Below are 14786 nucleotides of genomic sequence, written 5' to 3' on the forward strand. Positions count from 1 at the left end.
AATCCAGTCAAAAGATAAGGACATTTATGTCACATATTTTGATACTTGCAAACTCACTCAATCGAACCCTAGAGGGTATTCCCAGCTGACCTTGAAATTTAGCAAGAAGCAATATTTCACTTAACAAGAAAAGGAAAAAACCAAAACCAGTTAACTGTAATAATACCACACAAAAATATATTTTTGCCTCTTTCTTATGTTGAATTCGTGAACTGTCAAAAGCATAATGGAAAAATATTACTGTATGCAAACATAAAATGTAAGTTGTATGTTATTTTTTTTATAAGTAAATAATAAATATCTTACTGAATCTTCTCTCTCTAGATATATAAACTAAAGCTTCCGCTCTCTTGTTTTTGTGTGTTTGAGCTAATCTCAGGAACTACTGTAGACATTTTGGTACAGTTTTTCTTAATAGCAGACTAATTTATGAGCAAACATTGTGTCTGTAATTCAACTTAAAATTAAAAACAGAAAATCCAAGTTGGAATATCAACTTAAAATTTCCAGGACCAATACCCTGCCAGTATCAATGCAGATAAGCACCAAAAATCATTTAGATTCTCGATGACTGGGATAGATGAAACATCTATAAACCTAATTAAGTTTGTATGGAGCCCTCAGAACACGAGTCCTAATCATTCACACCCTTTTTAATATCCTTACAGAAAATTTAGATACAGCTTAGAAGAAAATAAATGTTATTCATATATATAGTATTGAGACATGTCCATGAAGAGAAAACAAAGGTTTTAAGGCTGTGCCAAGTTGTAGGACACATTCTCACCACACCATAATTTCTATGTATATTCCTACCGAAGCTACATTTGGTGCAAAATAGAACTACTATATTTAAAATTATACATTTGTTGTTGTTGTTGTTGTTGTTGTTGTTGTTGTTGTTGTTGTTTGTCTTCAGTCCGAAGGTTGGTCTGATGCAACCCTCCGTGCTGCTCTATCCTGTGCAAGCCTCTTCACCTCCGAATAACTGTTGCAACCTACATCCTTCTGCATCTGGTTACTGTATTCATCTCTTGGTCTCCCCCTATGGTTTTTATCTCCCCATACTTGCACTCAATTGGTGATCCCATGTCATCTCTGAATTTGACATACCAACCGTCCCAGTCAAGTTGTGCCACAAATTCCTCTTCTCTCCAATTCTATTCAGTAACTCCTTATTAGTTGGGTGATCGATCCATCTAATCTTCAGCATTCTTCTGTACCACCACATTTTGAAAGCTTCTATTCTCTTCTTGTCCAAACTATTTATCGTCCACGTTTCACTTCCATACATGGCTACAATCCATACAAATACTTTCAGAAGATTTCCAGACACTTATTGCTATACTCGATGTTAACAAATTTCTCTTCTTCAGAAACACTTTTCTTGCCACTGGCAGTCTACAATTTATATCGTCTACTTCGACCTTCATCAGTTATTTTACTGCCCAAATAGCAAAACTCATCCACTAATTTAAGTGCCTCGATTTCTAATCTAATTCCCTCAGCATCACCTGATTTAATTTGACTACATTCCGTTATCCTCTTTTGCTTTTTTTTATGTTCATCTTATATCCTCCTCTTAAGACACTTCCATTCCATTCAATTGTTCTTCCAAGTTCTTTGCTGTCTCTGATAGAATTACAGCTTGCTCAATCTACAGATACAGACTGAAAGGCATTGGAGACAGGGTTGTGACCTGTCTCCCTCCCTTCTCAACCACCACTTCGCTTTCAACCCCTTCGACTCTTATAGCTGTTACCTGGTTTCTGTAAAAATTGTAAATAGCCTTTGCTCCCTATGTTTTACCCCTTCCATCTTCAGAATTTGAAAGAGTATTCCAGTCAACATTTTCAAAAGCCTTTAAGTCTAAAAATGCTATAAATGTAGGTTTGCCTTTCCTTAATCTATCTTCTATGAGAAGTCATAGGGTCAAAATTGCCTTGTGTTTTTCCACATTTCTCTGGAATGCAAAGTGATCCACCCCGAGGCCGGCTTTTACCAGCTTTCCTATTCTTCTGTAAATAGTTCACGTTAATAGTTTGCAACAGTGACTTATTAAACTCTTACTTCAGTAATTTTCACACCTGTTCTCAACTCATTTCTTTGGAATTGGAATTACTATGCTCTTCTTGAAATCAGAGTATTTTGCATACATCTTGTTTACCAGATGGAAGAGTTTTGTCATGGCCGGCTCTTCCGAGGCTATAAGCAATTCTAACAGAATGTTGTCTAGTAATGAAGACTTGTTTCGACTTAAATTCTTCACGTACCATTATCTCTCATCTCACCTTCATTTATGTGCTATTCCATTTCCATAATACACTTTCAAGTTCATCTCCCTCGTACAGACCCTCTGTACACTCCTTCCACCTTCCTGCTTTCCCTTCTACGGTTGGGACTGGTTTTCCATCTGAGCTCTTTATATTTATATGGTGGTTCTCTTTTCTCCAAAGGTTTCTTTAATTTTCCTGTACAAGACATCTATCTTTCCCCCTAGTGATATATGCTTCTAGTTCCTTACATTTGCCCTCTAGCACTTCCTGCTCAGCCATTTTGTACTTCCTGTACATCATTTTTTAAACATTTTAAACATTTGTATTCCCTTTCGCCTGCTTCATTTACTACACTTTTATATTTTTTTCCTTTCATAAGTTAAATTCAATATAACTTGTGATACTCAAGGATTTCCACTACCCCTTGCCTATTTACCTACTTGATGCTCTGCTGCCAAAGCTAACCATTCTTCTCCTACCGTGTTGCTTTCTCGTGTTCTTGTCAATTGTTTCCTTATGCTCCCACTTAAATTCTCTACAATCTCTGATTCTTTCTGTTCATTCACGCCCCATCTCCTTAAATTCCTGCATTTTTGCAATTTCTTCAGTTTTAATCTATAATTCATAACCACCAAATATTGGTCAGAGTCCACATCTGCCTCTGGAAATGTCTTACAAGTTAATATCTGGTTCTGAAATCTGTCTTACCATTATATAATCACTCCAAAACCTTATCTCATTATACATTTCTTCAATCTATCCACATCTGCGCAGCTATTTGGCACATAAATTTGTACTACTGTGGTGAGTGTGGAGCTCGTGTCTATCTTGGCAACAATAATGCATTCACTATGCTGTTCATAGTAGTTTATCTGCTTTTTTTCCTTTTTTAATTACTAAACCTACTCCTGCATTACCCCTACTTGATTTTGTATTTATAACAATGTATTCACCTGATCAGTAGTTCTGTTATTCCTGCCACTGTATTCACAGACTTTAACCTATCCAATACCCCTTTTAAAATTTTCTAACCTACCTGTCCAATTGAGGGTTGACATTCCATGCTCTGATCTGTGGAATGCCAGTTTTGTTTCTCCTGAAGAGTATGCCACCATCATTTAAACATAAAGTACAGCTGCATGCCCTTAGGAAAAATTACAGCTGTAGTTTCCCTTGTTTTCACCCAATTACACATTTACAAACAAAATATAATCATTCTAATGTATCAATACAATTGCCTTATACAGATTTAAGGTCAGTGCCTATTTAAAACAATATTTTGACAATGTTTTGATACTTTCTTTGGATCACAACTCACTCCTACTATGTATCTAACATTGTTCCTAAGTTCATCATTCGCACCAGTCCACTTCTAGCTCTCATCTCAATGCCCTTAACCACACCAGACTATATTTCACCAGAATAGTTGACAAATAATCATCCCTATTACCATCTTTTAGATCTCATAATGTCTTTTTCTTTCTTTCTCCCTTTCTTTGATCAACCCAGGCAACTTGCACTTTCAGTTTTTGATAACACCACTGACATCAGTTTCATCATCAACACAATTTCCAAACTGGAAACACTGTCATATGTCACTTATAGGTTCTGTTTTGCTCTTTTTTGGTAGTTTCTTTTACTTCTGTTTCTGTTGTTCCTCTTGGTCATGCCCCCACCCCTTGAAAAAAAGTAGCAAGAAAAAGTTTTATCTTCCTACCACGACCCCTTCCAGTAGTAGTAGTAGTAGTAGTAGTAGTAGTAGTAGCAGTTTCCTCAAAGAGGGTAATAGATTAATCTTTAACTTGTTACAAAGTCATAAGAGAGAGAACCTAACTGAATAAAGATGGAGAAGGATATGAGCCATGCACTATCCAAAATAACCAGCCTAGCTTTTGCCTTAGGCCGTGTCCTACGTGAGCGACAGAAGCAAGTGACAGTACGTGACTGCTTCAGATGACAAAACACAACCACAGGTGTAGTTACGGAAGTGTCCTACGTGAGCGACATCTGTATTGCAGCCTGTCTCCTGCTGTAACTGGCAATGTCTGAATTCAAACGTGTTTGAATCTTGTCGCTGCATCATGTGCGGTAGAGAGCGACAGCCATGTGTCTTCCCGTCAAAGCAGTGGAGCGGACGCGATGGCAGCTATGAATTACTTAACATCCAATTTTACGAAAATTATTCTGTGAAAAAATTTGATTCTTCTGCATCTTATGGCTTGATATCTTTAAACGATAAAGGTCTGAATTTATTTTCATTAATCGTCATAGTTACTGGGCAGCACGAAATTGAGTACATAGCTGCACGAAATTTAAGAATTTGCAGAGGTAAAAGCACAACCCATAGACATTCCGTATAGTTCATGTAAGGCCATACATTATTGTGCTTGAAATGTAACCAATCTATCTTAATTGTATTTAAAGTTGAGACCGGTATGATCTCTCTCTTCACTCTTGAGATATTGGTTGTTATATGCGCTTCGGGAATTAAGAGGTCCTAGAAATCATCATATCTCATTAACAGTTCAAGACATCAAAACGAAGAATTTTGGAAATGACAGCACACAGAAAGGACTATTTTATCATATGACAAACACTCGATGCGTTTTTGTTAACATGTGAGCAGAGCCAAAACAAGACTCTATAACTTACACTGTGAGGTTTTGTCCAGATTTTCATAGCTAAACAAAGGGAGAGAAACAGGTAAAAGGGGTATCAAAGTGACCAGCATGAGGTCTAGTTTGGGATGAAAATATTTAACTAATTGAAAGTCATCAGGGTAATAAATGAAAACTTAATTAATAAGCTGAAGAAAAATTAATATATATCTCACGAAAAGCTACTGCCAAGCTATGTAAATGAAGCGTCAAATATTTCATCTGTTCAAGGCCTAGCTATTTTGCACGTAAAAAGATACATTGGTGCGGTATTTAAATGTCAAAAAGGCTTCCTTTGAATCAGGCATATGAGGAGTCAGTAGTCAAATGTTTTATCAAATGATTTGTGTAAAAGAAATAAGTAGAACAGAGAAACGTTCTACATGCCTCTGAATGATGCTCGAAATCGTGAACAGAAAATGAGGTGCACCAAACGTTTTCCTAATATTTTTTATTTCATACCTTTAGACAAATCATATCACAAAACTTTCTTTTCAAAAATTTTGTAAGCTTTACTTTTACGGACTATTTAGAGTAATTGAAATGCTTGGCCTTAACAGTGACTGCTGATTAATTACGTTCACAACATCAAATATCTGTAAAATTTCATGGTTCATTGTAATTTATTAGGAATTAAATGTGTGTGATCTACTGGGATAGGTGTGAAGATCATGTTCTTTGGCAAGACCTTAAAAATATATTTAGCGATGCAATGTAAACACTATACATAAAACTTAGTTTACAGAGTGTATCTGAGTCAGTAAAAATATAAGACTGACCTGGTATTGATCCCATTCACAAGCTGTAAATGCTACCCCTACACCACACCTAACTGTTGCAAAATGTTATCAATCTGTGTACTTATGTTTGTATTTAGCATAGTCACATCGTAGTCATTCCTCTGCATTTATTGGCTGTTAAAAGTTCTTGATCATGTAAAAAAAAAAAAAACCTTCGTATTTAATTTATTGATGAGATACTCAAATGCTCCTCTGCTCATTCATGTGTATTCGAAGAACTTGTCTGTTGATCGTCATAGTTGATACTTAGGAAATTCTCCATGGAGATTGCTCCCTTTGTAAATTTCATCCACAGCATTCCTTTTCGCTTTATTTTCTTAAGTAAACCTAATTCTGTAGCCTTACTCTTCAGATACAGTATTCAACAGGTTAGGGATGCCATTTTATTGAAACGGCTGATTGGCTCTAAGCAGCCATCTCGTAGCGCGACATAGTCGCTCGCACGCAAGACACCCTAGCTTTTCGCCTGATGCTGCTGCTTGTTGCTGGAGTGTGTCGCTCACGTAGGACACGGCCGTAGTGATTTAAGGAAACCACAGGAAACAAAATCAGCACAAATCTACACGAACACTCGTCTCGTGTCTCAACTACTGTGCAATATCTGTCAGCGGCGTCTATGAAAGACAGATGTTATTTATTTAACAGTTTGGTAGAGATATGCATTGTATTATTTCACATTGTAATTACATTATAATCTTAGTGCAGTGTGATAACAATCTATTACCAGGTTTCTCATCTGATTGTTGGTCAGGTTCTGTTCAGTGAAGTGATATGAAGGCCAGTCTAAAAAGTTTAATTATTTCCTTGAAAAAATAATTTATATAATTAAGTTTTTTTGTTTGTAAATATATGTCTGCAGTCCTGATGCGCACTGAAATACCCATGGCACAGTACCACATCATCTTGTTGGAGGGTCCAAAATAAAAGGGCAACCCACCGGTAAGATGGAGTATAGTGCAGTAATGTGCCTTTGGCAGCAGCAGAAATGTAACAGCCATTCAGACCAACAGGGATGGCTAAAGAAGTCATATGGATTGGTCTGACACAGCTGCTACCTACAGCCTAAGTTAACATAGGACATCAAGTTGCACAAGAGCAGCATTTGCAGAATCTATGTTAATGTGTAAGGATAAGGTTTCTTCAGTTTTTTATAAAGTTCATAATGCACAGGCATGAAACTTTTTCTCTTATGTGACAAAAGACTGACGTTAGCAATACAGGTCTATAGATATACATCTGTTTATCACCGTTTCTTCAAGACTGAAATGACCAGCACATTAGTTGATTTTCTAATCTGAAATCATTTATGAAATACAATCACCATATTCATGTGGTGATTGGAAGAAAGGACAGTAACACAACCATCTCCAACGTCAGATCAAATTTGGCATTGTGGCCATTTTTATCAGCTGTTTCAATCCTAGTATGTTCAGCACGTGACTAGAACAGATGGTTTTAACTCCATTACTGAATTTAGCTAACCGTACATCATCTTCAAATTTTCTGTCAGTTAAGTCAGCTAAACATCACTTTAGACTTCACTGAAAACTTACCACAGTCCTCCCTATGACCTTTTTAAATTCATGAGATTTGCAAGAAAAAATCAGAGTTACAAACCTCCACTGTAAGTTGACTTTCTCAAGAAAGATGATTCAAAAGTTTAAATGTCTATCTTTCAGTGTATGTTATGAAGGAAAGCATAATTTATGAAGTTACAGAACATTTGTGAATATCTGGACACATTTTAAGTCAGCAAAAGGTAATTTCATGTCAATCACACACACATACTGTTTTAGTTCAACCAAATAACTAGCAAACTAATTTACAGACACAAGCCATCGTCTTGCAAAAAAATATAAAAGTATTTCAGTTGCTAATTAGGAATGTACTACACACAAGATATCACACAATTTCATGATCTACTCTCTGTTAATAAACTATACTAATAATCAAATACTGTAAAAATTGTAATGCAACCTTACATAGTTGATTTCAACATTGAGTAACAATGACCGATACATACCTAGTTGCTGCAGTTTCAGCATCTTTTGTTGCCGTTACAAGAAGCGGGTGCATCTTGACAGTATCTAACATAGGCTGAAAATACCAAAAAGCATGTTTTAAATTGAGAACAAAGTTGCCATTACAACCAACACCAGAATATAACGACACAAGCATAAAATTGAAAATCTCAGTTTTTAAGTTCATATATGTCTTTCAAATTTATTCTAGATTATATTGTAGAGATCAAACTAGCTTATAAAATTAAAAAAATTAAATTATGGTGTGCTATAATGGCAGTCCTATTCATCTAGAGTCTTGCCAGCATGAATATTCATGCTCACTCACCACACTCACAGAGAAATGGGAAAGGGGAGGAGGGTTGTCGTGGGAGTGGGGGAGATGGGGGAGGTGGGGGTGAGGGGAGGGGAGAGACAGACAGCAAAGAATGTGTACTATTCAGTACTAATTGTATGTTGTGTTTAAAGACTGGCATCATGTACTAATTTCTTTATAGCACCGACGACAAACAACCATAAGGTGATGACTAGGACTATGATTTTTAAGGGTAGGACACGTATTTTTTGCTAAGACTGACATGTTCCTTAAATACATACTAATGCTTGTTATGGAAAATCTAAATGAACAGTCAGCACCATGTAGGGGCACAGGTGAGCAGGTATAGAGTCTACCTGAACTTCCTTACAACATAAATGAATTAGTGAAATTTTTAAGCCATATTTATGCATGTGTGCCCATTTCTCTGACAGAGCATATTTTAGTAACTAAATGGTCATTTTTTATTATACTTTCACTCTTTCAAGAAGTAAAGAACTTTTGTCATGCAATTTGTTTCTTCCAAGTTACATGTTTTCAAACTTGCGCATCTCATTTCGTTTCATGGAAAATGAGAAATATCTGCCTTCCTCCACTATTTTGTTTGAATTCACAATATGAACTTCATCCTTACAGAACAGTGAGTGTATAGCCTATGGTTCTATATGAGCAAGCACACACTTAAAGACATTCTGGGCTCCTGACTGCTGACAATGAAGTCAGAAGTGTACACAGTATAGTTCAGGAAAAATGTCAAAAGTTAACCAAAGTATTCAAGCAAAATCACAACAGTTCATATCTCAATATGATGTATCTTCAATTAATGGGGTAAAATATTGTACTGTATACAAAGTAGTCCCTCTCGTACAGCCCAGCCCAGCCACCATGGTCATAGCATCTGCAGTGAAAAGCAGTCCCCCTCGTAATATACCGAGGGTCTCAATGAAGCCTTCACTGACAGTAATTATCCTCCCGACCTTGCACAAATACAAATCTCCTGTGCCTTATCTTTCCAGTCTCCCACCACCTCCCAAAGTCCCATCATCCAGCCACAGAAGAGCTCCCCCCCCCCCCCCCCTTACCTTACCTTTGGGCTAATGGTCACCACCACCCTTGAAGTAATTCCCATCTGCAAGTACACACACCGGTCCCAGCGCTTCTGCCACTGCTCAATCATTTTCTGGAAGTCCTGCTCTTTGAGGGTGTTTATCACCGCCAGTGATGCTTCTTGAATCCTATCTAGAGTGTCGAACCGACGGCCTTTCAACCTGAGTTTCAGTTTTAGGAATAGCGCTAAGTCACAAGGTGCCAAATCTGGCGAGTACGGTGGGTGGGGTACAACCGCCATATTTTTTGCCAAAAAGGTCCTGGTGAACAAGGACATGTGACAGAGCGCGTTGTCGTGATGCAGCAGCCAGTTCCCTTGACTCCAAAGTTCGGGCTGTCGTCGTCACACATTTTCATGAAACCATCGCAAAACATCACAGTAGTATGCAGAATACAATGTTTGGTTGGATGGGATGAATTCTTTGTGCACAATTACCTTGGTAAAACGATGATCATGTTCTTCACTTTGCTCTTCACCCACCTCGCTTTCTTTGGCTCTTGGAGAGCCCGGGCTCTTCCACTGGGTCATAACCGTAAATCCAGCTCTCATCATCGGTGATAACCCGAGACAAGAAGGTTGGATCATCAGACGCGGTCTGATGAAGGTGCGTGCACATTTTAACACGCTGTGCCTTTTGATCGGCTGTCAAGATCCCTGGCACAAACTTTGCGGTGACACGATGCATGCCCAATTCATCAGTCAACATTCATTCATTGACATGTCCCATAACCAATACCCAATTCATGTCAAGGTCTTTAATGGTTTGAAATTAATCAACACAAACCAACTGTTGTTTGGCAACAATGTCTGGTGTAGTGTGGCTAATGAGCCTTCCAGTGTGAGCATCATCATTGATGTTTGTATGGCTGGCCCTGAACTGAGCAAGCCACTCAAATGCGTATGGCTCATGCTCTGTCCCCCAAACACTTGTTGAATCATTGCAAGGGTCTCCATAGCACTTTTCCCGAGATTCGCACAGAATTAGGTACAAACGCACCGTTCTGTTCGCGGATCCATCGTAAAATCGCCACACCAAACACAGAGTAATACGGAAATCACTGTGGACATGCAACACGTCCTCCCAGCTGAATGCCACTCCTGTTCTTTATTTACATAAATGATATGCCCTCTAGTCTATCCATATATCCCAATCCCGCTCCAGCTATTGCCTGGTCTGGGTGCTGACAAGTCCTCTCCATTTGGCTTGTTCCTCCCACCACTTTTCTTCCTCAACTTGCTGCCAGGTCACACCTCTCCTTTCCACAGATATTCTCACACCTGTTTTCCACAATGTTTTTGGGCACCCTCTAGGTCTTTTTCCATCCATCTTTAGTTTTTCAATAATTTCGGGGAATCTATGTCCACACATACTCTTAACATGCCTGTACCACCTTAATCTGTTTTTCGTTTTGTTATTATTTGTTATTATTTGTCCCCCTCTCATACTTTCTTGTTTAAGGTCCTTTCTAATATCTACACTCCTTACTCTGTCCATTCTTGTTTTTCCCTTAACTGCTCTGAGAAATTTCATTTCCCCTGCTTGCAGTCTGCTCTATTCTCTTTCTGTCATTGTCCAGGTTTGTCCTCCATAAGTGACAATGCCCCCTAGTATTACAGGTAATTCTAAAATACTTCTGTTTGCAGATGACACTAGCTTGGTAGTAAAGGATGTTGTGTGCAACACTGACTCAGTTTAAAATAGTGATAGTGCAGTTCATGTCTCAAGTTCATGGCTTGTAGAAAATAAGCCAACGCTAAATCACAGTAAGACTCAGTTTTTAGTTTCTAACGCACAGTTCAACAAAACCGGACATCTTAATTTTACAGAATGGGCATATGATTAGTGAAACAGAACAGTTCAAATTCCTAGGTATTCACATAGTAAACTGTTGTGGAAAGCCCACATTCAGGATCTCGTTCAAAGACTTAATGGCATTTTTACTATTTGAATACTATCCGAGGTAAGTGATTGTTCGTCACAAAAATTAGTCACATTGCCTATTTTCATTCGCTTATGTCATATGATATTATACTTTGGAGTAACTCTTCCGGTTCTCAAAAGATATTTTTGGTTCAGAAACAGGCAGTTCGGGCAATAAGTGGCATAAGTTCACAAACCACTTGTCAACCACTGTTCACTAGCCTCAGTATTCCCAGATTGGCCTCTCAATATATACTTTCTTTACTATCGTTTCTTGTTAATAATATCAGCTTATTCCCAAGAATTAGCAGCTTTCACTCAGTTAATACTAGACAGAAATCCAATCCGCATTTCAGTCACAGTTCCTTAACTCTTAAGCAGAAATGTGTGCAATATATAGCTGCATCCATTTTCAATATGCTACCACAAGAATTCAGCAACACACAAGTTTTCAAATCAAAACTGAAGAGCTTCCTCATTAGTCACTCATATTCTATCGAGGAGTTCCTTGAAAAATTAAGCTGATTCATGTGTTATATTGCTGATCGTGTTTACTTAAACTTACGGCTTGACTTTTTTTGTGTTCATAAACATTTAATTTTATCTGTTATTACTTTTATGTTGTAATTTCATGTACTGACACATTCAGATTTGATCCTCAATTTGGTCCTACAGAACTAGAAGAGCAAACAAAATAAATAAATAAATAAAATGCAAAATTTCTCTGTGTCCATCTCTTTCCTCTCTTTGTCATCCCTTCCTTCCCCAAGTCCTATACTGCCTCGTTACTAGACCATCAGTGCAAAATCAATTAGCACCAGCAGTCCCAGAATAGGATTGTACACTGGTTTGGGCTAGGAGACAAAGAAAATTTGTCTTCTGAAGCACTTATATTGGAAACTGTACCGAACCCAATGGCAACAGCATGGAATAGTAACTTCTTTATGAAAACGATAGTTGCTACCCACCACATAGCGGAGATGCTGAGTCACAGATTGGTGCAACAAATGACTGTCAAACAAAGCTTTTGGCTAAACAGGCCTTCATCAAAATTTGCCCTCGCACCCGCACGCGCACACACAAAAGAAGCTTTGTTTGAAAGTCTTTTTGTTGTGCCTATCTGTGACTCAGCATCTCCGCTACATACTGAGTAGCAACTATCCTTTTAATAGTACTTATTGGAAATTTATCTCAAGTGGTTGCCTTGAGTCTAATGTTCAGCAAGATTGAGTTTTTCCATCCATTATTTCTACTTTTACTTTCAGCATTAACTAAAAAAATGCAATCTCATAAATTGTCCCTTTTTCCATTAGCTTTTCTTTAAATAATTGTTGTTACAACCTTCCCCCACTCTTGTTTATTACCACTTTCTTCCAGTTTTTATCAGCTAAAGCATAATAAATTATAACAGAAATAGTTAAGAAGATTACCTTGATAGTATGGCTGAAAACAACAAGATTATCACGCTGGCTGTATTGGCTGCGTAGGTATCCAAGAAAATTGCAAGGGTACATCCCATATAATCGGTGGAAGAGGAAATACAGGCTAATTTGTAGGTGCAACAAATGTTCTGCAGGAAGTTTGTTGGGATTATTTGTGTTCCAAGCTGCCAATCGGCTGAAATATACAAACATAATTCTCTCTTACAAAATACAAGAACTCAAAATTCCATATGATTAACTAAAGTCTCAACCAAGACTAATCTATCTGTAAACAAAGTATTTTTTATGGTAAACTATTCTTACTTCTAAAAATCAGTGCAATCAAAGGAGTAAAGGCAAGCACTCACCATAAAATTCAGTATAAAACCAACACTAAAAAAATCTTTACTACGCTTTTTGGCAAAACTTGTGCACACACCTCTACAATGTTTGCAATGCTGCACCCTCACTTTGGAGAAGTGTGGGTGAGAGGAACGAGGGGAGCGAAGGGGTGAAGAAGGAAAAGTGATTGTTAGGGAGGGATATATAGAAAGGGAAAAGGATAGGAATATGGCACTAGTGAGCTCACTCTAGTGCCGGCTGGGGACACTGCATTTGACACAATGACATGGAGCAGTGGTTTAGGGAAGATCTGGGTGTGTTGGACAAGTAAGATAAGACAGGAGAAGAGTAGAGGGAACAGTGTGGGTGCAGCTTAATGGATAGTTGCACAGATCTTAAGTGTAGCTGCGTGTGTGCGTGGGGGGAGGGGGTGGGGGTGGGGGTGGGGTAGACAGGGAACAGAGTTGAAGACGGCTGTAGAACTGAGGTGTCAGGGCAACAGTGCTGGGTCAATGGAAGTGTTACTGAAACAATTCCCATCCATGTAACTCAGAGTAGCTAATATTGGGGACAGGTGGGTGGAAGAAGGATCCAGACAGCACAGATGTGAAGTAGTTGTTGAAGTCACACTTAAATAAATACAGTTATGGCATGGAATACGAAAAAATGAGAATTAGCTGAAAAAGTCCTATAAGTTATTTACTGGTAAATGTGCCTTGACAACACAAATAAGAACAATGGAGGAGCCATCCACAGCAGCAACTGAATGAGAGATAATAGTCCTACACATGGATGTTAAAAATACTTAATTAAAAACCCAGAAATGGACACACAGTCAAAATTATACAGTTATGATACTAGTAATTATGGTTAGCTTTAACACTGAGCTAAAAAAGAATGAACCACCCATTCTACAATAAATTAAAATAACTTACCCAGCAACTTTAGCAGGGATACTGACAACAAATAAAATTTCATAACCTTTCCTTCAAATGTCTCAAAGTTATTTAAAATAATACATCAATTATTAACAAGAAAAACTGCTGCCTTCTTGTCAGAATATAAAATTCAATCACGTAAATGTCGTACACCAAAAGTGATAATCCGTAGGTGTCACATATTTGTGAGTTCTCCATATCAAAGGACATGCCTGTTTGCCAGATGACAGTGCCCAAGTATCAGCAGTGTTAAAGAACCCCCCCTTTTCATCAGTGAAAAATGGTACCTGCCATGGCAAAACAGTGGCTTCAGCAACCTTTTTTTGTTATTTCGTACCTTTAGCGACAGGCTCCTGCTGACTCATAACTCACCTCCTAAACAGCAAATTAAAACTACTCAGCGACAGTACATGGTAGTACCTCATTTTTATTGGACTCTTCTCTTAATAAAATTTTCTCGGGCTTCCAGTCGCATCAGATGGTTTCAATCACACGAGGTTTCGACCGAGCTCTCGTCAGTCATTGTCAAGTGGTAATACTGACTGCTGTGTTGCCATGGCTGTGTCGTTATATAGCCGCACTGCTCGTTGTGACGTCACTAGTGCTCTCTTCCTCGCCATATATGTTTTCATCCTGCGTCCGTTGTGCTTATTTTAAACTCGTGATGGCTGGGTCCCAGACTGTGCTGAGTGCTGCTCGTTGTGACGTCACTAGTGCTCTCTTCCTTGCCATATATGTTTTCATCCTGCGTCCATTGTGCTTATTTTAAACTCGTGATGGCCGGGTCCCAGACTGTGCTGAGTGCAAACCGCCGCCTTTGTTGATAGTGTTTTCAGAGGTTTTTATTTTAATAGCTTCTTTTATGACACTATCCCAGAATCCCTTCGTCCTCCAAACGACAGATGTTTCGTCGAATAGAATTCGGTGTCCATTTTCTAAGGCATGTTCTGCCACGGCTGATTTTTCTGGATAGCGTAGGCATAAGC

General features: G+C 38.2%; 1 protein-coding gene across 7 annotated transcripts in view; it reads right to left on the bottom strand.

The window, feature by feature from the left end:
- LOC126266808 (hamartin) overlaps positions 1-14786 on the bottom strand; it is a 295524-nt gene that overhangs the window by 180762 nt on the left and 99976 nt on the right. For all 7 annotated transcript variants that reach the window (XM_049971361.1, XM_049971357.1, XM_049971360.1 and 4 more), the window contains exons 6-7: positions 12530-12716; positions 7757-7830 (exon numbers count right to left, since the gene is read on the bottom strand). In XM_049971361.1, coding sequence (XP_049827318.1) covers positions 7757-7830; positions 12530-12716 — 261 coding nt within the window. The remainder of the gene's footprint in view (positions 1-7756; positions 7831-12529; positions 12717-14786) is intronic.

Source organism: Schistocerca gregaria, chromosome 4 (genome assembly GCF_023897955.1).
Source record: "Schistocerca gregaria isolate iqSchGreg1 chromosome 4, iqSchGreg1.2, whole genome shotgun sequence".
Lineage (NCBI taxonomy): Eukaryota > Metazoa > Arthropoda > Insecta > Orthoptera > Acrididae > Schistocerca > Schistocerca gregaria.